The sequence below is a fragment of the Anomaloglossus baeobatrachus genome, chromosome 4 (genome assembly GCF_048569485.1).
Source record: "Anomaloglossus baeobatrachus isolate aAnoBae1 chromosome 4, aAnoBae1.hap1, whole genome shotgun sequence".
Taxonomy (NCBI): domain Eukaryota; kingdom Metazoa; phylum Chordata; class Amphibia; order Anura; family Aromobatidae; genus Anomaloglossus; species Anomaloglossus baeobatrachus.
In genome coordinates, this window is record NC_134356.1 from 572,104,424 (window position 1) to 572,129,682 (window position 25,259).

Sequence of the window (25,259 nt, forward strand, 5' to 3'; positions counted from 1 at the left end):
TTTGGTTTATTTGTCCAATTACTTTTGACCTCCTAAAATGTGGAGTGTTTGTAAAGAAATGTGTACAATTCCTACAATTTCTATCAGATATTTTTGTTCAAACCTTCAAATTAAACGTTACAATCTGCACTTGAATTCTGTTGTAGAGGTTTCATTTCAAATCCAATGTGGTGGCATGCAGAGCCCAACTCGCGAAAATTGTGTCACTGTCCAAATATTTCTGGACCTAACTGTAGATGATCTGCTCATCAATAAACCAATTGCACTACGACCAGCAGACGGATGGTCAACATATGCTCTATCCTGATATTAAATGCTGCAAAGCCACAGTGGTGGCTCTCCTATTAATATTATCATAAACAACAATGTCAGATGACAAAAAAATGAAAAAATCACAGTGGGGATGTGTCGCCCAGGGAACGGGGTACTCGGTCCCGAGCGGTTGCAAATGGGAATGTCACTCTGGTGGCCATGGCCCGGTCCCGTGCCCTGGGGCTTCTCTTGTAAAAGGGGAATTATTAAGTAGGGATGAACGTTAGTGTACGTGACGCCACCTGTGGGTTGCGGTTAAGGGTGGAGAACCGCCGCTGCTTAATGTGGGTACTCCCAGGGCTGGTGGTGGTTGCAGCTGTGATGGTAGGCCCTCCGCAGGTAGGGCTGTGCATGGGAGATGTATCGTGCAGTAATAAGGGAGGCCAGTCCGTAGATGGTATTAAACAGTCCTTACTCACTGTGGACCCTCGCGTGCTGGTTCCAGTCCCATATTGCCAGTGCCAGTTAGTGACCTGGGTGCTCTATCCCCTGCACTCTCAGTGTAGTTGAGACCCCGAAGCCTGGAACTTTGGGGGTCCCCCAGCTGTGATAAAGTGGTTTGTCCGTTCAGCTGGCTGTGCGGACCCTGTGGGGAGGTAAGTGTCTGAACCCCGATTCTAGTTTACTGCTGATGCTCCCGGATCTGTAAGGTCAGTGAGGCCCCTGGAGAGCCCTCACCATGCAGGTAATTGCCAGGCCGTATGAAACTGATGCCTGATCTAGGACCCTGTGCCCCATGCGTGCCCAGGTTCCAGTGGTGCTCCCTCGTACTGTCCCTGGGGTCTTGAGTCCGGCCCAGAGGTACTCGTTTGCCCTATGCTGGCAACCTGACTCTTTTGTGCTCCTGGTCACCGTTACACAGACCCAGCTAGAGGCACGTCTGCAACCTTCACTACATTTCTGCAGACTCCTCTTCTTCCCCCCCACCAGGCTGCCTAGTTCCGGGTCAGGCTCTGCCCACTGGTTGGTCCTCCCCCTATTTGACTAGCAGTGCCCCCTGGTGTGGTGTGGGAACTGGGAATTTAGGTGTGTTTTGCTGTTGCTGGCACTGGTGTTACAGGACTGAGGGGGTAGGTCCTGCATCCCCGGGAGGATGCAGTTCCCTGTAGTGCCCTGAGTGTCTCAGGGGTGCTACAGTGACATGAACAATGTTGAAACAGTCTCACCCATCTGTGGATGCCTCGTCCTGTGAGGTCACAAGCCTGGTAATCACAGTCTCTGTACACCTCCTGGTTAGGTCTTCTAACCCTGTGTTACTTACTGAACCCTGTGACACCCCGGCTTCTGCGCTTACCAGGGCAGGCCACAGCTGATCCTCAACTAATTAAAGGGAACCTGTCAGGTCCAATATGCACCCAGAACCACGAGCAGTTCTGGGTACATATTGCTAATCCCTGCCTAACTGTCCCTGTATATACTAGCATAGATAAAATGATCTTTAGAAAAGTATTTCTAAAGATCTTTTCCATATGCTAATGAGCTAGGGGACTAGTCTCCTGGGCGTTAATTCCCCTTGCCAGTCGGCTCCATTACCATATTAGTACGCCCCTGTGGATGTGAGTGCGCAGTGTCAGAAGATGATCTCACTCACCTCTACGCCGGCATTGCTTCCGACGCTGGATTTTTGCTTAGTGCGCATGATCCTGGAGGTTTGGTCATGCACACTATGAAGCCGGGTGTACGAGTCCTGGCTTCAAACTGAAGTAGTGCACATGACCGTAACTCCGGGGGGGATGCGCACTGAGCCAAAATCGGACGTGATGGCAGCAGAGAGGTGAGTGAGATCATCCTGTGAAGCTGCGTTTTCATTAGCATGTTAGCAAGCCCACAGGGGCATACTAGCATGATAATGTAGCCGACTGGCAAGGGGAACTAACACCCAGGGGACTAGTCCCCTCGCTCATTAGCATGCTGCTCGTGGTTCTGGGTGCATATTGGAGCTGACAGGTTCCCTTTAAACCCTACTGGTATTAGATCCCCTCCCTTGGTTTACCTTGGTTTATTGATGAGCAGATTATCTATTAATAGATGTGGATGATCTATCACTGATATTGCTATTGTGACGCCCTGGCCTATCAGGTCGTCACAGGGTGCCGTGCAATCTGCCCTTCTGCATGGTACCAGCTCCTCCTTAGTTACGGGTACTGTCCATTTGGTGTTGCTAACAACAGGTATATACAAATCCTAGGGAACACTCTGCACCACACCCACCAACCACCCATTGGGCAGCCTGAGGGGAATAGGGCCACCCAGATGGAGGGATGGTAGAAGGAGGGCCAGAAGTGTCAGTTAGTGAGTAGAGAGTTGAAGTTCAGCAGTGACAGTGAGAGGTCATGCTGCGGAGCTGGGCTCCTGCACCCATCTCAGGTGCCAGACGTTGGCCTGGCCAGAAGGAGCTGGAACCCCGGTCGCAGGGGGTAGTGGCAAGGGGCACGGTACTGCCAAGGAGGGCAGTTCGGTGGCCTTGTGCTACAACCGGGCAGGGGCCAGGGCACGATGGGGTACGCGGACCCTAGGCTGGGAAGTAGCTTCATGCAGCCCAGTAATTCACCAGACAAGGACGGAGTCTTCACGAGCCGTTCTCCACCCGCTCCAGAATCAGGGTACTAGTGAGTCGCCCACCGCTGCGGCGGACGCCCCAGGGACACCGCTCCACCTCCAGGGACAACTCTTTGGGATCTTCTCTGGCAACAAGTATGTCAGGTTATTTACTTCTGAGTCGTGACGCCACTCTCGGTTTGCAGTCAGGGTTATAGGTGACCGCCACAGCAGTTTAACGAGCGTCTGGGGCTGACGGAATCTGCAGTCGGATGGTGTAGCCTCCCGAGAGTGAGGCTGGCCCCAGGGGCTTGGGTGTGTGTGTGTAGAACAGGTCACAGAAGAACTCAGTCTCAGTCCAAAGTGTCTTTCAACTTGTTTACTCACGTTCAGCTGGTGGTGTGAGGTAACCCGGGCGATACTGAGATACACCAGGTGGAACCAGGTATCCTTCACGCTGGTCTAATGGTAACCGTTAGCTCGCCTTCCTAGCACTTCTTGTTTCTGACAACCCCTGACTTAAAGTACCGTGGGATTTATCCAGGGAAGTTGCGACTGCCTTTTCTTCCCTTTCTGGCCCGTTTTCTGGCAGCGTGGACCAAGGAAGATGGCTCCAGGCTCTATCCTCCTTATGGGCCCCCTCGTTGCTGCTGATGCTCGGACTCTGTTTTGGTTGGTGTGGGATTTGTGGTCCACCCCACCGGCAGGTTTAGCAGACCACTAAATGGATGTCTGGCTCTAGGGACCTGTTCCCCGTGCGTGCCTAGCCACCAGAGGTCTCCATACACGACCAGCTGACTTCCTCAGTGTCTTCCTGACCAACTGGCTTCCTCAGCGTCTTTCTGTCCAACTTCTGGTGACCGTTCTCCCCCGCCAACGGCTACTACACTTGCAGGGTCTGACTAGCGTGTCCGCTCTCCTGCATCTCCACTTCAGACTGGCTACCTCCAGCTCCTTTTCCTGACTGCCACTGCAACCTAGCTTCCAGCCTTTCTACCACACCCCTTGATTGGATGTGTAGGCACACCCCTTCTTGGGTCTGCCCAAGGGTCACCTCTAGAGTGTGTGAGACCTGGTTGCTATGTGTCTGTGTGTACACACCCTATTCCAGCCTTTACCTGTTTGCACTCACCCAGCATAGGTGCAGTACTCAGTGGCGCCTGACTAGGTCAGGGGCACCACATTAGCGCAACGAGGGGGATAGGACTTCCCAAAAACGTCCAGAAAATCCCAAGGGTGAACCCTGAGAGCAAGCTCACCCTGCTAGCCATGCAGGTGAGCGGGATCCGAGTAGTCATAGGCAAAAGGGATCCACAAAGAGTTAAACACTGTGCTAAGGGACAAGGCTTCAGACCAACCAACAATGCCAAAAGGGGCACGGACCCAGCGTGCTCTAACAGCAGCAGGACATTCCAGGACTTTGGTTTACCCGGTGTCTGTGTCAGCGTATCTGGACTGTGTGAGTACGTTGTGCCCCTTTGCCCCAATGGGTCCCCAGTCATTCCTATCACCGAGCTCCGGGACACCTTCCCCCCTGCCCACGAAGGGGTTAACACCTTAAGCTGCCAGCCCATCGCTCCCGGCCGCTCCCTCTCCAAACGCAGCAGTGGTGGTGGTATCCTGCCTTACCACACACCGTGGGTGGCGTCACGAACACTATTCAATCCACCATATCCAACAAAAATCCCCCTTTTTATTTCAAGAGGCCGCGCGGCCCCGCCTCGAGACCCCTTGAGCCACTGCGGATTCCGGATCCGAGCAGCCCGTCGGCTGTTGCGGGGGCGGCACACTATTATTAGGGGTATTCACACTGATTGGGGCTCCTTCACTTGGCCATACTAGGTGATTATAGCAGGAGCCGCACTCAGTGGGTGGTATATATACTCCGTTGCTGATGTCCACAGTGGATGGGATGTGAATTGGGTTGCCCATTCTTTTTACTGCACGGATCAACGAGCACTTTAAATCACTAAGGCACTATTTGTGCAAGATTTCTTAATGCATAATATTAAAAGTTCTGTTTTATATTTTAAACTCCTCGTACTGTGAAGGGGTCGAAGGCAATTCATAAGCAGACTTCGTCTCACTTCAGCCCCTGGGTTGTCAACCGTCTAGAAATAGGACACTTTTTTGCCCTGTCCCTCCGCAGAATATAAGGTGTTCGTGATATTTTTGCAGCTGAATAAACTTATACAGATTGTTTTGACAGTAACTATCATCATTATACAGTTTATATGTAGCTGATGTCTTCATATCAGAATTATGGACTGTGGACACGGGTCGCTTATAATCATAATGATTTGTTATAGTTCTCCAAAGTGTCCGTAAAAAATATTGTATGACCATCATTTTTTGATAAGCCGGACAGACAAGATTGTTTGGCAGGTACAACACTGACACAGAAACAAAAGGAATAAGTAAAAGTAAAGTAAGATCATTTTTAAAAACATATCTAGGCTTTAAACAAGTAATTACCTATAAGAAAAATCCCTTACCAAAGCAAAACTGCATTTCCCATGGATCCCACTGCCAGATCCACCAGTCCGTCCTCATTCATATCCATCTCACAATGAATATTGCAGCCAAAATATTCAAGTTTGGAGGGAAGGTCTGCAGCAGCAATGCGCTAAGTTGTAGGAACATAGCAAACATATGAAAAAAGCAATGGATAATCACATGAATAAACATACACATACATGATGATGAAATGAAGCCACTGTGACCCCAACTTCAGCTGTTACTAAATATAAGCAACAATTACAAGGGGTTTTCCAGTGAACAAAATTTATTTTAATCAATTGGTTTTGTAATAATATGAATAATTTCTACAATTGGATATTTTATTTTTTTTCCCTATGCTGAGATAATCTTATATATGTGTCCCTGCTATGTACTGTGTAATGGCTGTGTCTGACCATACAGGGACATGGTCTGATCATACCACATCTCCAGAGTTGGGGAAGAAGTAATAAAGTATTCAGACATCATAGTATGGGGTCAAAGATGATTCTTTCTTTGAGGTAGAACATTTTTTTTAAAAACAGGCAGAAAAATGTTTTACCTCACAAAAAGAATCAGCTATGATCCCGTGCTGTAATGTCTGTATACTTTATTACTTCCTCCCCTGCCCAGGAGATGTGGTATGATCAGACCATGTCCCTGTACGGTCAGACACGGCCATTACACAGCACATAGCAGGGACACATACTAAATATAAGATCTCAGCACAGGAACATTTTTTTTTAAACACATCTAATTGTGGAAATTATTATTATTCCAAGATTTATTGATTAAAGTCAATTTTAAAATTAACTTTAGGCATGTGAAACGCCTTTAAATGGAACTTGTCAAATGATTAATGTTATGTGACCCACGAGCAGCAGGATTCAGAGGGCGGCTCTATTATTGCAGGCTTTTAACTTTAACTTTGAAACGTTGCAGCATTTTTGAGAAAACATACTTTTAAATGGCAGTTTTGTGCAATGTGATCAGTACGACTAGTCCAAGATGCACGTCCCCAGCAGTTTACCCCCACCATGCTCCCTTGACTGACAGGTCTCTCCCTGTGTTTAGGGAGAAACCTGTCAGTCAAAGAGAGAGGAAGCTCATACTGATTGGACTCTTGGACTACTTGTCCTAGTCCTGTCACCTCCTACATGGCCGGCTTTTAAAAGTATGTTTTTTTTCTGAAAATGCTGTATTTCAAAATAAAATATACCCAGCAGATGATTTTACTTTAAATGAAACAAAATGAAACAATATTGCTTTGTAAAGGCCCCATTACACGCAACGGCATTGCTAATGAGATATCGCTGGGGTCACGGAATTCGTGACGCACATCCGGCATCGTTAGCAACGTCGTTGCGTGTGACACTTACGAGCGACCTTTAACGATCTGAAAAGCGGCAAAAATCATTGATTGTTGACATATTGTTCCTTTCCCAAATATCGTTGCTCATTTGGGACGCAAGTTGTTCGTCGTTCCTGAGGCAGCACACATCGCTACGTGTGACACACTGGGAACGACGAACAACAGCGTTCCTGCGCCCTCCGGCAACGAGGTGGGAGTGATGTTAATGCGGCTGCTCTCCGCCCCTCTGCTTCTATTGTCGGGCCGTTGTGTGACGTCGCTGCGACGCCGCACAAACCGCCCCCTTAAAAAAGAATTTGTTCGCCGGCCACAGCGACGTCGTTAGGAAGGTATGTGCGTGTGACATGTACTAGCAATATTGTTCGCCACGGGCAGCGATTTGGCCATGACGCACGCACGACGGGGGCGGGTGCGATCGCTAGTGACATCGCTAGCGATGTCACAGCATGTAATAAGGCTTTTAGATATATTTTTCTCTGCTGTGTTATGGCCTGGGGACAGAGGGTGGGAGACTGTTATAATACTAAAAACGATCTGATTTAAAGGGAACCAATCACCGGGATTTTCCTATATAACCTAAAGCCAGTGCTATACTGGAACTATCAGGCTGATTATCTACATACCTATAGTGGTCAGCTCGAATATATAGGTTTTTTAACACAAGAAAGTAAAGTTTATAAAATCATCAGCTTCTTGAATGACAGCAGCTGTGGATTAGATAATATCTGGGGGTATTCATAGTTATCCCCTCCCCCTGTTAGAATTAGCATAAGTATTATACCGAACGTAGAGAGGAAACCGGGCACTGCTATTCTTGTTAACTGAGCCGCTATGTGTAGATCCTGTGAACACCCCTTAGTAGACAGGTGCACATCCAGAGAGAAAGTCCATATGGAAAAATCCAGGTGGAGGAAAGAATGGCAGCACAGGATCCGTTGAAGTGCAAAGGAGCACGAAACGTTTTGCCATTGTCTGGCGTTTTTAGCTTCCCCTCAGTCCCCCTCCACATGTACCCGCCTCACTTTTGAAAAATAAAAGAACCACACAGAAGGCTGATGTGAGTGCTGCCATTCTCTCCTCCACCTGGATAAGTATTATACCATCGATTTAAATTTTGAATTGCAGGTACTGTGTAAGGTCATACCAGAAGGGGCGGGGCCTCAGCCAACAAAAAATGTTGCTTTCTGGTATCAGCTTTGTTGGCTGAGGCCCAACCCCTTCTGGTCACATGGGTATGACCGCACACTGGTCCTGCAAGTGAAAAAGTGAATCGATTGTATAATACTTATGCTAATTCTAACAGGGGGAGGGGATAGGTATGAATACCCCCCGATATTATCTGATCCTCAGCTGCTGTCACTCAAAAAGCTGATGATTTTATAAACTTTACTTTCTTGAATTTCAAAACCTAAACATCCTAGCTGACCACTAAAGTTATGTATAGAATAAGCCTGATAGCGCCAGTATAGCACTGGCTTTAGGTTATATAGGAAAATCCTGGTGATTGGTTCCTTTTAAAAAAAAAAACAAAAAAAACCCCCACAGCAGCGGTCTCTAATTCATGTAGCACATGCTTAGAGCAGCATGAATCAGCTACAGTTTCCCTTTAATATCACTTTTTTTTGCACTGTGGTTAAATACCCATATCCATATAGTAAAGTTAATATTAATATATACATTTATTTATTCACTTCTATAACGCAATTCATTCCATAGCGCTTTAGTTAAGGCATTTGATGAAATAAAATTAGACCAAAATAATCTGACCCCACCTCCTATAAAACTGAAAAGTATCTATTACCTGTTTATATCTTTTCAAAATATTCTTCATAAAGCCATGAAATATGTAGATTGCTCCTTTGTGATCATCTTCTAGAGGAGCCCCAACAGCCACATCATTGAAAGAGTCTTGGTTAAGATCTGGCACTGCAGTTATGGCGTATCCAAAGCGTGCGTTCTGCGAGCTGTCAATGTCCTGAAGAAAACCATCTGGAACAAACCGCTTCTGAAACAAGAGCAGAATGCCGGCACTAACATGTGCTACCATGTGTAATTCCATGGCAGAGCTATATAGAAAAGGAGCCAGAACTGTAAGGAGACCAAGAAGTTTTCTTTTCAAACTTAGTGGTGTTGCTAAATTATTATTGTATAAAATTAACTGAGACATATTTATATGAATTCAAGAATATCATAAATGTGTGCTGTGGTGGCCCCTGGTTAGTACCCTGAAGAGGGACCTCAATATAATCCATATGCCACTTTATGATATAAGAGCTTTTAAGATCCAAAAGGAAATGGGAGCCTAACAACTCTGTCAACAGCTTATCTGTAGTCTGACATCTCCCCCGACATATAGTTGGCCAGTGCACCCATAAACATTGGAGTGTCGGCTGAACCTATTGTTAGAGTTGCCAACATTAGGCTAACGTGTATGTGGAGGGGCTTTAGGTTCCAAATATTTCATACAAAAACATGTTTTATGGATTGTCAGTATCTAATTCTGGATCCAGTCTTAGTGAAGAGTTATCCTGTTCCTACCAGAAGACACACCTGTGCGTAACTGTAATCCTAACTATGACATTGCAGACACAAACAGGAGAAAGGCTGGAAAGACAAAAAAGCTCAAACAGAGTTTTATCCAAGAGGAAACAACAATTGTTGTGGTGAATAATGCTCTCTTGGTATGGTTGTTTGAAACAAAACCACTGTATTTGCTTAAGCCAACAGCTGTAGCCCCACGCGGTGGAAAAGTATCTGAATCTGGAGAAGATATTAATTCTCCTGATGAAGGAGTCAGAGTACTCCGAAACGCATTGACAAATAAATGAAGGCCAAGGAATCCATCTCTTGTCCTGTTTTACTGGAAACACAGATTTCATCTCTTCTCCAGATTCAGATACATTGCAGACACAATGTGACATGATTAAGGGGTACCTGGTGAAAAGGACACTACTAGGACAATACCTTATCCTTCCCCATGTTTGCCCCCATAAAAATGAAAAAAAGCTTATACTCCCCTCCTGTACTGTCGCCGGTCCAGTGGTGTAGGCACTCGCTCTTCAGCGGCTTTTACTTGCTGATGCTGTTATGTCACACAAGACCTGTGGCCAATCAACGCCGGCTTCACTGTCCCACCTGCAGACGTATATATAATCAAGAGGAGGTGAGTGCGCAGCCTCAGCTCTCACTTACTCTTGATTACTTATACATCCGAAGATGAGAGAGTGAAGCCAGTTCTGTTTGGGCACAGGGCTAGCATAATATAAAAGCCCCAGGAGAGTGAGTGCCTACACTACCGGAACACCTCCGGCAGTGGGGGTGAGCATACGCTTTTTTTGTTTAATCGGGATAAACATGGGGAATGAGAAGGGGTGGTTTAAGTAGTGAGCAACCCCTTTAAATTATTTTTTGTTTCTGTTCTTCTCTGTTCCCGAGATGTGGTCCCCCGTTTCCTTTTATGTAAATATAGTTCCGTAAACAAACCATTTCCCTGCTTCTTTTTAAAAATGTTATGCCTCAAAGAGATTAATTTGCGATCCCATGCTTTGACTATCTCCCCTACCCAGGAGCTGTGCTATGATCAGACCATGTTCCTTTATGGTCAGACACGGTCATTACAGAGTAAATATAAGATATTGTTACTAGTGTTATATAATATGATGATTGGAATATATTAAAAGCATAAAAACTTTGATGGGAGTGCTTCTTTAAGGTTCTCCTGGTACTCTGGTGGGCCTGCATGTCCCGATTGTGAACATCTCTGCTCCATTCTCATGTATCCAGGCACAATTAACAAACACTCTCCCTGTCTGAGCATGGGGAAGGGGAACATAGAGGTTAATAATGGGGTACAGATATTTGCTAGACCTGCAGCTCAAACCATCTTGAACAAAGCAGCTAAGGCTGCTTTCACACCTCCGGTTTTAGCAGAGCCGGCCAATGCGGCTCTAAAACCTATGCAACGGATGCGGCGACAATACCGCATCCTTTGCATAAGTTTTTGACATGCGACCCGTCCGTTTTTTGCTGCTTGCGGCAGGCTACTGAGCATGTGCAGTGGAAAAATCCACATGCGGCGGCCGGATGCGGTGTTTGCTGCATGCATTGCTGCATGCATTGCAAATCATGCCGCATCGGCCGGATGCGGCGTGATGCGTTTTTTTTTTGCCAGACAAAAAAACGTGCCAGGCAACGTTCCATCTGGCCGCCACATCGGCTAAATCTGCCGCATGCGGGAAAAACCGGACCGAACGCAAGCCCATGCGGCACAATCCGGCACTAATGAAAGTCTATGTAAAAAAACCGCAACCGGCGGCAAAAAAAACGGTTGCGGTTTTTCTGCAAAGCGCCGGATTGTGCCGCACAGGAAAAAACGGAGGTGTGAAAGCAGCCTAATACAGCCCTTTCAGAATTGGACTTTGAGGGAAAAGGAAGCAAAATAAGGTAATGGAGTATGTTCCAAAGGTTCATAAGTTTGCAAAGAATGATCTATAATTAAAGTAAAGTTTAGTTACTCTTTAATTATATAACAATTACCAATGTTTCCTTATGAAACACATATTCGGTTCCTTAGGCTAGTAGAAGGAATAATTGAAATAATTTCTCTGACGACCAGGGCATGAACACTTATGGAGGCCAGATGACATCATGAACATGTCTCTACTGAAGAGCATGAGAAATATTTACATGGAGAAGGTCCAGGAAGCAGCAAGGACATAATTTCTGTTTGCTTCAAAGCAAACCTGTCAACTACAGTATTCATACAGAGCATATGTTTAAGAACAAATAATAATAGACTGCTGTAAATTATCCATTTTGCAAAAGAGACAAAACATGGAATTTTCGGGGAGCAGGGCTTTTTCTTCATAATGAATTGAAAAGTATGTCGTAAAATATTAATTTTAATAAATGATCCTGTCTAATTTTAGAGCATCCATTCTTCAGGTTGTGGACAGTTTTCACAACAACCCATTTTCATTAGAAAAGCCAGTGGTGGGGATGTGGTGGGATAGAGGATCAGTTTGGGTTCCTCCCAGTTGATGCCCCTCAGCATGCGCTAGCAGAGGAATATACCGAGGATTACATTACTCGCAATGCTCAAAGACAGTTTTATTGAGTACTAAATGAAGAGCCACTGGCAAGAGCTGTATATATTCTGGGCAGTAGTACATAGAAAATCTGGTCATAATTAATTGGTGCTTGTATAGATGCCTTATGAAGATGACGTTAAAGTACAGTTCCTATAATTACTGTGAAAAGTGAGTTATACAGTTTGATCATAGTGTGTAGTACAAAAGCTTAAAGGGACCTGTCAGGTCAGCGTGTTCAGTTGATTGATGTGCTTGTCATCACATTCACAGATTGAGCTGAACGTCAGTCTATAGAGGGTATGATTGGAGAATAGCAGTGATTGCTTAGTGCTGCACTGCGAGGAGTGATGTGTGACTATAATGTTTTTTCCTTTCAATGTCCGGTGCTTTTTTTCACTGATATGGTGTGCAATTACTTAGATAGGGAATCCTAACAAGACAGGTTCTCTTTAAAGAGGACCCAGTGAAAGTGGACAGTATTTTAAGTTATTTTATTTCAGCTTTTGCCCTGAGTATTAAGTTTTTTTGTTTGCGTTTTTAAAATTCACCATATGGTTTTGTGAATATGAGCCTTTTCATTTAGGGCAGATTTTCATACTCTTTACCAAGCCTGTGCTTTCTATGAGATCCACACTCCAGTCCGAATGCACATTCAGACAGGAGCTGTGCTCCTGTTTGCTGAGCTGTGCTCCTGTTTGCTGAGCTGTGCTCCTGTTTGCTGAGCTGTGCTCCTGTTTGCTGAGCTGTGCTCCTGTTTGCTGAGCTGTGCTCCTGTTTGCTGAGCTGTGCTCCTGTTTGCTGAGCTGTGCTCCTGTTTGCTGAGCTGTGCACCTGTCTGCTGAACTGTGCACCTGTCTGCTGAACTGTGCACCTGTCTGCTGAGATAGACTCCTGTCTGCTGAGCTGTGCTCCTGTCTGCTGAGCCGTGCTCCTGTTTTTTTGAGCTGTGCTCCCGTCTGCTGAGCTGTGCTCCTTTCTGCTGAGCTGTTCTCCTGTCTGCTGAGCTGTGCTCTTGTCTGCTGAGCTGTGCTCTTGTCTGCTGAGCTGTGCTCTTGTCTGCTGAGCTGTGTTCCTATCTGCTGGGCTGTGTTCCTATCTGATGAGCTGTGCTCCTTTCTGCTGAGCTGTGCTTCTAAGTCTGCTGAGCTGTGCTTCTGTCTGCTGAGCTGTGCTTCTGTCTGCTGAGCTGTGCTTCTGTCTGCTGAGCTGTGCTCCTGTCTGCTGAGCTGTGCTCCTGTCTGCTGACAGGAGCTGTGCTCCTGTCTGCTGAGCTGTGCTCCTGTCTGCTGAGCAGTGCTCTTGTCTGCTGAGCTGGGCTCCTGTCAACTTAGCTGGGATCCTGTCTGCTGAGCTAGACTCCCATCTGCTGAGCTGTGCTCCTTTCTGCTGAGCTGTTCTCCTGTCTGCTGAGCTATGCTCCTGTCTGCTGAGCTGGTCTCCTGTCTACTTAGCTGGGCTCCTATCTGCTGAGCTAGACTCACGTCTGCTGAGCTGTGCTCCTTTCTGCTGAGCTGTTCTGTCTGCTGAGCTGTGCTCCTGTCTGCTGAGCTGTGCTCCTGTCTGCTGAGCTGTGTTCCTATCTGCTGAGCTGTGTTCCTATCTGCTGAGCTGTGCTCCTGTCTGCTGAGCTGTGCTCCTTTCTCTTGAGCTGTGTTCCTGTCTGCTGAGCTGTGTTTCTGTCTGCTGAGCTGTGCTCCGTGTCCTGAGTTTTGCTCCTGTCTGCTCTGCTGTGCCCCTGACTGCTGAGCTGTGCTCCTGTCCACTAAGCTGTGCTCCTGGGTATTCAGCTGTGCTCCTGTGTACTGCGCTGTGCTCCTGTCTGAGTTGTGCTTCTGTCTACTATGCTGTGCTCTTGTGTGCATAGCTGTGCTCCTGTCTGCTGAGCTGTGCTCCTGTCTGCTGAGCTGTGCTCCTGTCTGCTGAGCTGTGCTCCTGTCTGCTGAGCTGTGCTCCTGTCTGCTGAGCTGTTCTCCTGTCTGCTGAGCTGTGTTCCTGTCTATTGAGCTGTTCTGTCTACTGAGCTGTTCTCCTGTCTACTGAGCTGTTCAGTTCTTCGGGGTACGATTGATGGGGGCCTCGGGACCCAGAAACGCAATGATCTGCAAGAAATTCAAGTGTTTGCTAAACATGAAAAATCAGGAACATAGTTTAGTTACTCTTAATTTACACACAGTTTATGACTTCTAGAATGAAAGGATTATGCCTTTTTATATTAGTTAATAATCCCAATACACTTTTAGGGAGCAAAACATTTTTAAGGGAGACATTACCTATTTAGTTAGAAGTAATGGCGTCCTAATGAATAAAATATTGAAATCTGCCTTTACTAATTCTTGTGCAGCCAGTGGTGATTTTCATTGGTATTTCTCAGACACTTACTTCTTTCATGATATATACAGACACGCGACCGCGCTCCCGTCCATCACTGAAGAACATCGGTGCTCCAACCAATAGGACATCGGTTACTCCATCACCATCCACGTCCACAGAACTAATCTCACTTCCAAAATATGATCCAATCTACCAAGGACAGAAGAAAATAATAAAAAGCTCTTATTAATCGCAATATTGGGAGGGTAATCAGATTACACCATAACAGGAGTGAATTGCTATGAATGGTTGTGATGAGCAATAGCATTTTTGAGTCTATCCATAATGTATGAGTGGCTACAGATCTGTTGTACTTCTCAAAAATTATTATGTCCACTGCAATATTTTGTGATTACCTGCTGCCCCGGAAGAGACTGGTGAATGACGAGGTTGTCCATACCCTGCATACTGAAGACTATCACTTTTCCTGTGTGGTTGAACCGCGGTGCTCCAGAAACATACAGCCTGACCCGCTGCGGTGTCATTATGGACGTCACAGTGTAACCTGCCCAATATAAAGAAAGACAGCTATGACGCCAGCTAAGCGAAGCCATATCAGACAATTATCTCATTATCATGTGGTCACTATATTGGTTCTCTGTTTATTCATACTGTCTATTGTATGATTTTCTCCCATCAATTGCTTGTTTTTATCATGCTGGATAGTTTTCAATAACATTTGAGTTCTTATCATACCGTTTCTGATATTCTATTTTCCATGATCATAACTTATTGTCCCGTTATTAAGGATTAAGGATTTTCGGCAATATTTTCCTTTTTTTTATTTTTCACAAGGACCTTAAAATAATATAATCATTTATGTATGTGATTATCCCATTTTGTAGGTTCCAAATTGTACAAAAGTAATATCGATATGAACACCATTTACTCAAAACATGTATTTTGGATTAAAATATTTTTGTGAGGCCTGCGCCACACATCCGTGCCTCCGGCACGTGTTTGTCGTTTTTTACACGTACCGGCGGCACGGAGACATGTACAGCAATGCTACCCTATGGTAGCAGGCACACACACGTAAAACCACACGGAACGTGTGTCCGTGTGCGTTTGTACGTGTGTGTGATTTTCAAAGCGCTGACATGTCAGTGTTTTCTCCGGCAGCACGGGTGTTACACGGCCCGCACCCGTACCACACGGGTGTAGTGTGGATGCGGTCCCGTGTGACATGCGCCGGAGTAAACACACATGTCAGGGAAAAAAATAAAAAACATTAACTCACCTTCTCCAGCCCTCCTGTCTCTGCCGCTGCTGCCTCTTGCTGCCGACCGCCGCTCATTATTCTCATTGAATATTCACTTCACTGCCTGGCAGCAGCAGCAGCGGGGAGACAGGAGGGCTGGAGACCGAGGATCAGCACCATGGACAGCAGCGCGGACATCAGGAAGGACCAGGTGAGTATAATAATTACCGGTTCTACGTGTGCTATCGCGGATAGCACACGTAGAACACACGTGTCACGCACGTACCAGAGACACGTACTTACCTGCACGCAACACGCAGGGGAAATACGTGTCTCTCGGCACGTGCGTGAAATTCACGTGAGTGTGGCAGAGGCCTAACAAAGTTTTATTTACATTTTTTTACCATTTGCTTTTATTTATCACTGTCATAGACTGAAAAAAGCTGATCGACCAAACAAGGAAAGTCTATATTGTTCAAGCACAGTTATGTATAACAGGTCATTGCCCTTCCTTTATAACTTTCCTCACCAACATAACTGAAAGAGAGCTTACTCAGCTACTCTCCAAATCACACGTCACAACTTGTGCACTTGACCCCATACCAAACCACCTCCTCTCCAACCTCACCACCATCCTTATCCTGGCCCTAATCCATCTCTTCCACCTTCTGGTACCTTCCCTTCTGCTTTCAAACATGCCACGCCTATCCTGAAGAAACCATCCCTTGACCCGACCTCTACATCAATCTATCGTCACATACTGCTGCTCCCAAACTCTGCTGACAGCACATCCATGCTGAACTTTCCTCCCACCTCTCATTTAATGCATTTTTCGACAACCTACAATTCGGCTTCAATCCTCACAACTCCACTGGAACTGCTCCGACCAAAATTACTAACGATTTACTTCCAAAGGTAACACAATTCTCTATACCTCTCCTTCTAGACCTGTCCTCTGCATTCGGCACAGTTGGCCACTCCCTACTGCTACAAATATACTCTTGCCTTGGCATGAAAGACCTTGCTCTCTCCTGGATCTCCTCATACCTTTCCAACCGCACATTTAAAATCTCTCATTCCCATACTACCTCCTCATCCGCAGGACACGTCAAGAGGACCGTGATCCCACAAGATGGAGGAGACGCCGGACCGAGAGCAGCGACACCCATCGGACCGGACTGCCCCCTAGGTGAGATTTTTAAAGGTAGGTATTATAAAGGTGTTTTTTACGCTCTACAGAGCGGCCTGGTATTCTGGAATGCTGTATATAAGAGCTCACTGATGGTGGCTGCAGCTTATTAGAGAAAAACCAGGGGACAGGTTCCCTTTAATTTCTATTCAGAAATGTCCAATATAGTAGCTGACTTATAACACCGGTGCTTTGCTCCTTATTCTTTCTGTTGCTGTCATTGCGTATTGTATTACACTTTAGCTAAATCTTCAATAAAAATGTTGTTTTTATACCTCTGGACATAATCTCGGTGTCTTTTTAAGCGTTTCTCTGCCTTTGTGCTGATTAGTCTTATTTTTTCATTACTTATCCCATGTATGCAGTATTTTACCCCTTACATTAAGATCATTTATTACTATGTTGTACTAATATACAATTATTGTGCTCCTTTATAATCTACTGCATTTTGCAGAGACAAGGTCTCACATGAGCAGATTATGTAAAGATCTATGCATTAAACTGTATGAGTGGCTATGTGTATAGCACATATAGGCCATAAGCACATAAGATCTTGGCTTTGAGGATACATTTATTTAAATAAGTAAAATTGCAAAATTATATTACATGTATAGTTCATTTTAATGGTTCTGATAAACTGCTGAGTCAAAACCACTAGTATTGACAAGGGTTATAGCTGGGGAATACTTGGAGCAGTGGCTGACACCTTTCATACATAACTTGATTTGAGACAACTGGCTTGGTGCCTTCCATAACATTATTCTACAAGCTTGAAGTATGGGGGTAAGACAATCCTAATGCAGGAGCAGCTCTCCGCTCTCACACATTTCCCCAGCAGCAAATGTGGTGGTGTGGTAAGCAACTCCAGGCAAGTGGCCAGACGTCTTTTCCACAGGACCCAAAGCAATAAGATCCATCCTGGACATTGCGGATAGAAAACACTTATTTTCCCCCCACAATTTTCCGAGTGATGTTCCAAGACATAGATCAAAATTCAGAGTTGGGCATTAACCCGTAAGGCCTGTAATCCTCTATTTTGAATTTACTGATGGGATAAATGGCATCATAAAAGGATGTCTTTCATATTACCTCAGCGCCAAATATTATTACGAAGGATTTAGAAATAATAATCTATAGCTCCCGCAGGTATCTTAGCTATTCCAAAATGATTTCCAACAAATAGGTTTATATATACTGTGTAGACAGTGTGTCCACCCATATTCTGTCCACCGCCATTAACTTGAGAACGGCAGCAGCTATAGGCATAGAAGTGGTGTCTAGGTATAGTAAAGTAGCCATGCGCTACGCAATGAAACCACCTATAGCGCCACCTGGTGGAAAACAACGGAGTTAGCATTTTTATCTCACAAACGAAACGAAATAGAGAAAAAAAGTGAATTACAAAGTTGTAGGGCAGCATCAATAAAATACGAATCGACACCTTCCATACACAAATGCTATGATTAGAACGTGTAAAACTCACAAGGCTGCGGAGGTGAAGCGATACCTCATGGAGACCTTCCTACAAGTCATTGTGTATGGTGGCTGCGTGGAGTGGCCTCCACGCTCACCTGACCTGACCCCATTGGACCCCTTTCTGTGAGATCACATCAAACAACAGGTGTATGTGACCCCTCCACCAACATTGCAGTACCTATGATGACGTATCACAGATGCTTATGCAAACGTGTCACCTACCACATTGCACAACGTGCAGCAAGATACAGTATGCTGTCCAGAGTCCAGATGTGCATTGCAGCTGACGGTGACCACTTTGAGCATCAACGTTAAATGAGCGCCATATGCGTGACCAGCATTCAATGTTTTTGGGGGGGTCATGGGTTTCATATCATAGCATTTCTGTATGCAAGGTGTCGATTTATATTGAATTGATGATGCCCTACAATTTTTTAATTCACTTTTTTTCTGTATCTCGTTCCGTTTTTGAGATAAAAATGCTAACTCCAGGCCGGGGGGCGTGGCTAGACATGGCCGTGTAGAGACGTGCAGCTCCTGAGCTCCGCTGCAGAATTCCACGATCCACCGGCATCCCCACACCAAAATGGTGCGTACCGCTGCCAAGAAGGCCCGGTCCCGCTCTGTTGCCCGCCCGACGTCCCCACAGCCCACTATGGAGGCTTACCTCACCAATCCGGGGAGTGAAAAACCTGGGGCCTCCATGCGTCCTGCCCAGGGACCAGATTATCCGGCTGAATCCGACGTGGCGGCGAGCGGAAACCGGGCACCAGAGGAAACGAGAGGCACCCCAGCGCAGACCCGGAGGAATGGGACCGGAGCGATTGGGACCCCCATACCGGAGGTGGAGAAGCCTGGCGCGGCGGCGGCGCCATTCCAAGATGGCCGCCGCAGCAGCTCCCCAGCCAAGACGGACCGGGTAAGCAGGCCCCAGACCCTGCAGCTGCAGCAGCTGACAAGCGGCGGCCAGGTCGCACAAGAGGGAGGGGGAGGACGATGCTTGAAACACCAGTCGCCTCTGCCCCTGATGGAAAATCCGGAGTCACAGAAGGGAATAGCTGGAGTCTGTCCAGCCCCCCCCTCCACCCCAGACTACGATCCCAATAGGGGTGGAAACACAGAGCCCGGGGTCTCACAGAGAGCTGGGGACGCTTGCCCCCTACATATGGGAGAGGGGGATGGGGAGTCCCCCATGCAGAAAGAGGAGGCTGTCATGCAAGAAGTGTTGCAGAGGGAGGAGGCAGCATCAAGCTCCCCAGCCAGATGGTCCACTGGCTCATCATGGGCAGACAGTCCCCCCGCCAAGCACCCAGCCACACCTGAGAGGCATCCCACCCTGCTTCCAGAGGGCCCTGACACTCGAATGGTACCTCACGCCCCAATCATGATCGCAACTCCGAGAGAGGGGAGACCACAAATATACAGGCCACAATCAAGCTTCCATACCTCCCATGTGGCCTTCTCGCCGACTGCAGGGGGTGAGGATAGGCCGGCCTCCCTGGCGGACCTCCGGGCATTCATGCAGGCGATACCTACCAAAAGTGACATCGCGGCTCTAGCAAACCAAGTTGTTGCGGAATGCAAGCTGGAATTTGCCCAATTCAGAGCGGAACTCTCATCTCTAACAGATAGAGTGGATACAGTTTCCACGATACAAGAAAATAACTCTACCTCTATCCATGCCTTACAAGCTACAGTGACAGAACACGCCAAACAATTGTTCTCCCTGCAGCAAAATATGGACGACCTAGAGAACCGCAATAGGAGAAACAATCTCCGTGTCAGAGGATTGCCAGAATCTATTGCTTCCGTGGATGTACCGTCGGTGCTCACCACAATTTTCAACAGGCTGCTCGGGCGCCCGCCAGGGGTCAGAATAGAGTTGGACAGAGCTCATAGAGCACTTCGCCCTTTCAATCCGGAGGACCCCCACCCAAGGGATGTTATCTGCCGGGTCCATTTCTACGCTCTCAAGGAGGCGATCCTACTGGCAAGCAGGAAAAAAGCTGACCTCTCCTATAATGGGACCCCTATTAGAATCTTACCGGACCTTTCTCGCCACACACTAGCTCAAAGAGCGGCCCTCAAACCTCTATTAGATGTTTTAAAGGATAAAGAGATCCAGTTCCGGTGGGGATTCCCTTTCTCCCTCTCGGTCCGCCAGGGCTCGAAGTACTTCACCCTCCGTACACTCGAGGACTTGCCCTCTTTTACGTCGGGCCTTGGCTTGCCGCCGATTCTCCTCCCCCAGTGGCCTAACACGCTGCTCCGCCCATGGGGTTTGGGGCTGCGCACGGGTCCTCTTGAGAACCCCTCCACAAATCGGCAATCTGTGGGACTACCGCGGAGAGAGGAGAGATTCCGGGGCAAGAGACGCCCACATCTGAGCCGCGGTAGTCCGGACCGCGCCTGAAGGAACCTCTCTAAGATATCTATAGTACATGATATTGATTTATATGGGATGCCGATGGTTTCGTACCATGCTAATGTTTTTTTTTTGCCTCACTATATTCATGCTCAATTGGAAAGGAGTTGTCTTTTGGTGATGTCTGACCAGATTCTCCCCCCAATAGGTTGGAAGCCCCTGCCCCGCCGGTGTGCGGCGGACATGCTCCTGTTGTTTGTATTAACTTGCTTAGTGTTAAGTGTGGAGGCTCTCCCTCTGCTTTTGTTTTGTTCCTCTGAATCGTCTTCCTTCCTCTTTTCTCTCCTTTTCCTAATCTTTTTTCTCTGTACTAGACCTCGCCATGGGGACCGTCCACCAAAACTGCAAACCTGCCACCCTTCCATTGCAGCATCCGGATTCCCTTCTAAATGGCAGACCTGAATATTGCATCCTTCAACGTGAAGGGTTTCAACACCCCAGAGAAACGGGCCCAGATCCTTTATCACCTGCACAAGCGTAAGGTACACCTGATCTGCCTCCAGGAGACGCACTTTAAAACTAACCACACCCCAAAGATTAAAAACAAATACTACACCACATGGTTTCTTGCCAACAATCCAGAGACACGTTCAAAGGGGGTGGCGATAGGGATACACAAATCACTCCCTCACCAAGTATTGGACGTTAAAATAGATGAGGCAGCACGTTATATTGTCTTATCATTATCTCTTAGTGGACAGGAATTTACTATAATTAATGCGTACGCACCTAATCAGAACCAAGACTGCTTTGTCGCCGGATTGGTACGTTCGGCCCTCCCTTTGGTTAGGGGCTCAGTGGTTCTCTGTGGGGACCTAAACATCACGCTCGATCCGGCTATGGATAACTCCAAGGGTCGGTCAAGCCTCTCCTATGCACTAATTAAACGAGTTAAAAAATCTTTATTACAGCTTCAACTGTATGATGCGTGGCGCATACAGCACCCCTCGGACAGGGATTACAGCTTTTACTCGCATCCGCAGGACTCATACAGCCGCTTGGATTATATCCTGGTGCAGCACAATGTATTATCTTGGCTGTCCCATACCGGGATTGGAAACATCCTATGGTCGGATCACGCTCCAGTGTTCTGTTCCATGCATGTTCCATCCATGGCAAAGACGGCAGGATCCTGGCGGCTTAACGAGTCACTGCTTTTGGATGAAGGCTGCACCTCAGACATTTGCTCCTCTATCACAAATTTTGTGGGGGACCACGCATCAGACACCACTGCGCCTGTGTTTAAGTGGGAGGCCCTAAAATGTGTCCTTCGTGGGACTTTCATTAAACACGGCTCTCGAATTAAAAAAAGTAGGGCACAAGCCATTAAAGACGCTCTTCAAAAAGTCACAACACTTGAACTCCTCCATAAACGTGCTCTGGCGGCCTCGACACTCCAAGCACTTCTAAGAGCGAGGTTGGAGGTTAGGAAATTACTGGACTCCTCATATAGTCACATTATTCAATTGGGTAGGAGCAAATTCTACGAGTTCGGCGACAAACCAGGTAAAATGCTAGCCAACGCGTTACGTACCAAAAGGGCAACAAACCTGATTCCACATATTCAGGACTCATCGGGTGGCCTGGTTCATACTACCCCTGAGATTTCAAATGCCTTTCATAACTATTATTCTAGGTTGTACAATTTACCCCCTCCTAGGGCGTCCCCCAACGCCTCAACAGATGCCCCCCCTTCCCCCTTTAAAAAACTGAATAGTGCCATATTAGAAAATCTTGAGGCCCCGTTCACGATAGAAGAATTATTGCAGGTTATCCAGAGTGCTCCTGGCAATAAAAGTCCAGGTCCGGACGGGCTAACAGCAAAATTCTATAAATCCTTTTCGACCCTACTTGCGCCTCTGATGTTGGAATCTTTTAATTCAATTTCAGACACCGCCCTCTTTCCAACAGACTCTACAGCGGCGCACATCACAGTCATTCCCAAAGTAGGCAAGGACCCGGGCGTTTGCGGTAGCTATAGACCGATTTCCCTGCTCAATGTAGATATTAAGTGCTATGCTAAACTTATTGCCAACAGGCTCAATCCTCTCCTTCCGGATCTGATCCACCTAGACCAGGTTGGGTTTGTCCCGGGACGAGAGGCTAGAGACAATACCCTTAAAACTCTAGATATTATTCAATTTGCTCGCAACCGAGGGATACCATTGATGATCCTGTCCTTAGATGCCGAGAAGGCCTTCGACAGGATTTCATGGGAGTCACTCGCCCAAACATTAAATCACCTGCAGCTGGGCCCAAACCTAACGGCTAAAATACTTGCACTGTACCACACCCCGTCGGCGCGTATAAAAATCAATGGCACCTTATCGGACACTGTCACCATCCATAACGGGACGAGACAGGGATGCCCCTTATCCCCTCTTCTATACATCCTAGTGATGGAGCATCTCATGGCGGCCCTGCGAGCCAACCCAGACATCCAAGGGATCAAGATAGCGAACCATGAATATAAATGCTCGGCTTTCGCCGACGACCTCTTAGTTTATCTCACTAACCCGCTTGAGGCTCTCCCATCCCTAATGTCAGAGTTGGATAATTTTGGAAGATGGTCCAATTTCCGGATAAACCTCGACAAATCAGAGGCTTTGAATGTCTCCCTTCCTCCAAATCTAGTTTCTTGCCTACAATCCAAACACCCTTTTAAGTGGCCACAAAACAACAGTATCCGATATCTGGGTATCACCATTCCATCCGACCTGTCCAATCTGTTTTCACTTAACTTCCAACAATTTCTTATCAAATCAGAGAGGGATCTAGCCACCTGGCATCAGGGGGTGGTGTCCTGGTTTGGTAGGGTTGGCGCCCTCAAAATGACAGTACTGCCTCGCTTATTATACCTTCTGCAGACGGTACCCGTCCACATCCCCGCGTCATATTGGTACAAAATTCAACAACTATTTATCCAGTTTGTCTGGGCCAAGGGCCGACCCAGAATACGAGGTAGTGTTCTGACCAGACCAAAGGACGCGGGAGGGCTGGGACTGCCGGACTGCCGAAAGTATCACCTAGCAGTGGCCCATGCCCGTGTCCTGGACCTGTTGCATAATGAGGGGTCTAAACTATGGGTGCGTCTGGCCCATGATCTATGCTCTCTGTCGGCGCCAACTCTGCCTTGGACGTGGCCACGGCTGAACCGTCGCAAATTGGTGGTGGGGTACAGTATCGAGCAGACTCTGCGCACCATACACGCCCCTGGTAGGAAATGCGATCTGATTCGTGCATATGGACCGCTGATGCCGGTGACCGATAGTCCGGATTTTCTTCCGGGTGCCTCTGTCACTCGCTTCCTGGAAGGAACTAAACGGACGCCTCTTCGGCTCATCCATATTGCCCCACAGGGACGGACACTACCACTCTCTACGATTTTAGGGGAGAAACCCCAAAAACTACGCCACAATTTCGAATACGCCCAACTCCAGCATTTTATTACATCACTCACACAGACGCACGAGCTTGCACTCTCTCCATCCCCTTATGAGGCCATGTGTACAACAACGACTGCCCCGAATCACAACATTTCAGTTATATACAAATTGCTGGTCTCCGGGGGCTTGGATGATCTCCCCCCCTTTTGCGGAGCATGGGAGGGGGAACTCAACCAAACATTCTCTAGAGAACAATGGGGGCGATGCTTCCACTTGTCACACAAGTCGGTGACTGCTACTAAGTCCCAGGAGACCAGTTATAAAGTTATATCACGATGGTATCGGGTCCCTTCCCTCCTGCATCGGTGGTGGCCTGAGACCCCAGACAATTGTTGGAGGTGCGGAAGCCAGGGGGGCACCATGACGCATATATGGTGGTCGTGCTTAGCCTTGCAGTCCTTTTGGGAGGGGGTGCTAGAGGCGATCAAAGAGGTTTCAGGAGTGACCGTGCCTAGACACCCTGAGGCAGTTCTGCTTTACATGTTCCCTATGCCGCAGGCTGCGTACAAAAAATCTGTTCTGCGACACCTCCTACAGGCGGCCAAGACGGTTATACCCCGTCACTGGAAGAAGGCAGACTCCCCCACCCTGGAAGAGTGGACTGACGAGGTGAATGCAATATACCGGATGGAGAGGGTTCTGGCCCAGTCGCGGGGGGATGCAGAGTCTGTGGTCACAAAATGGTCCCACTGGGAGTCTTATTTGGCAGGATCTGGCTCAAACCCATGACATGACCCAAATCCCCTTTTTGATCGGAACCTTTTACCTCCTTACATAAACATGGCGGGCAGGTGAAGGACCCATGGCACCCTCTTTCGATACTCTTTCTCCCTTTCTGTTTTCTTCCCTTTCTCTTTCCACTTTCTGACCTTTCTTTTTAGGAGTTTCTTTTATGGTAAGTTTCCTTTAGGAGAGTGAGAGACGGGTGGAAGGGGGACTCTGTGCGCCAGGAGCTTCTCTAGGTGTTGTAGTGGATAATTGTCACAATATCGCCTATGTGCAATGCCCTCCAGCCCCCTCTCTTCCCTTCTTTCCTTTACCTGTTGGACCTCATGGTCCTGGTTCTCATAGTTGTTATGCAATATGTATCTGTATGACATGACCCGTGTTGTTGTCCTTTTTTTTTCATGAAAACCAATAAAACACTTAAATTGAAAAATGAGAGGCCGCCGGAGAAGTGGGAAAGCCGAGGAGGTGACTCGGTAAGTAAATTGCACCTTTTATTTAAAATAATCTCTGGAGGTGGAGTTACCTTCCAGGCAGCATCTGCCCTATAGCCTGGAACAGCTTATTTACATAAAGTGATTAATGATGATATTTCCACAACAAGGCATCTGATAT

The 25,259-nt window shown here is 47.1% G+C and overlaps 1 protein-coding gene across 1 annotated transcript in view; it reads right to left on the reverse strand.

The window, feature by feature from the left end:
- ITGA11 (integrin subunit alpha 11) overlaps positions 1-25,259 on the reverse strand; it is a 234,144-nt gene that overhangs the window by 73,395 nt on the left and 135,490 nt on the right. The window contains exons 12-15 of the mRNA XM_075342870.1: positions 14,538-14,686; positions 14,191-14,331; positions 8,523-8,726; positions 5,346-5,476 (exon numbers count right to left, since the gene is read on the reverse strand). Of these exons, the coding sequence (XP_075198985.1) occupies positions 5,346-5,476; positions 8,523-8,726; positions 14,191-14,331; positions 14,538-14,686 (625 nt within the window). The remainder of the gene's footprint in view (positions 1-5,345; positions 5,477-8,522; positions 8,727-14,190; positions 14,332-14,537; positions 14,687-25,259) is intronic.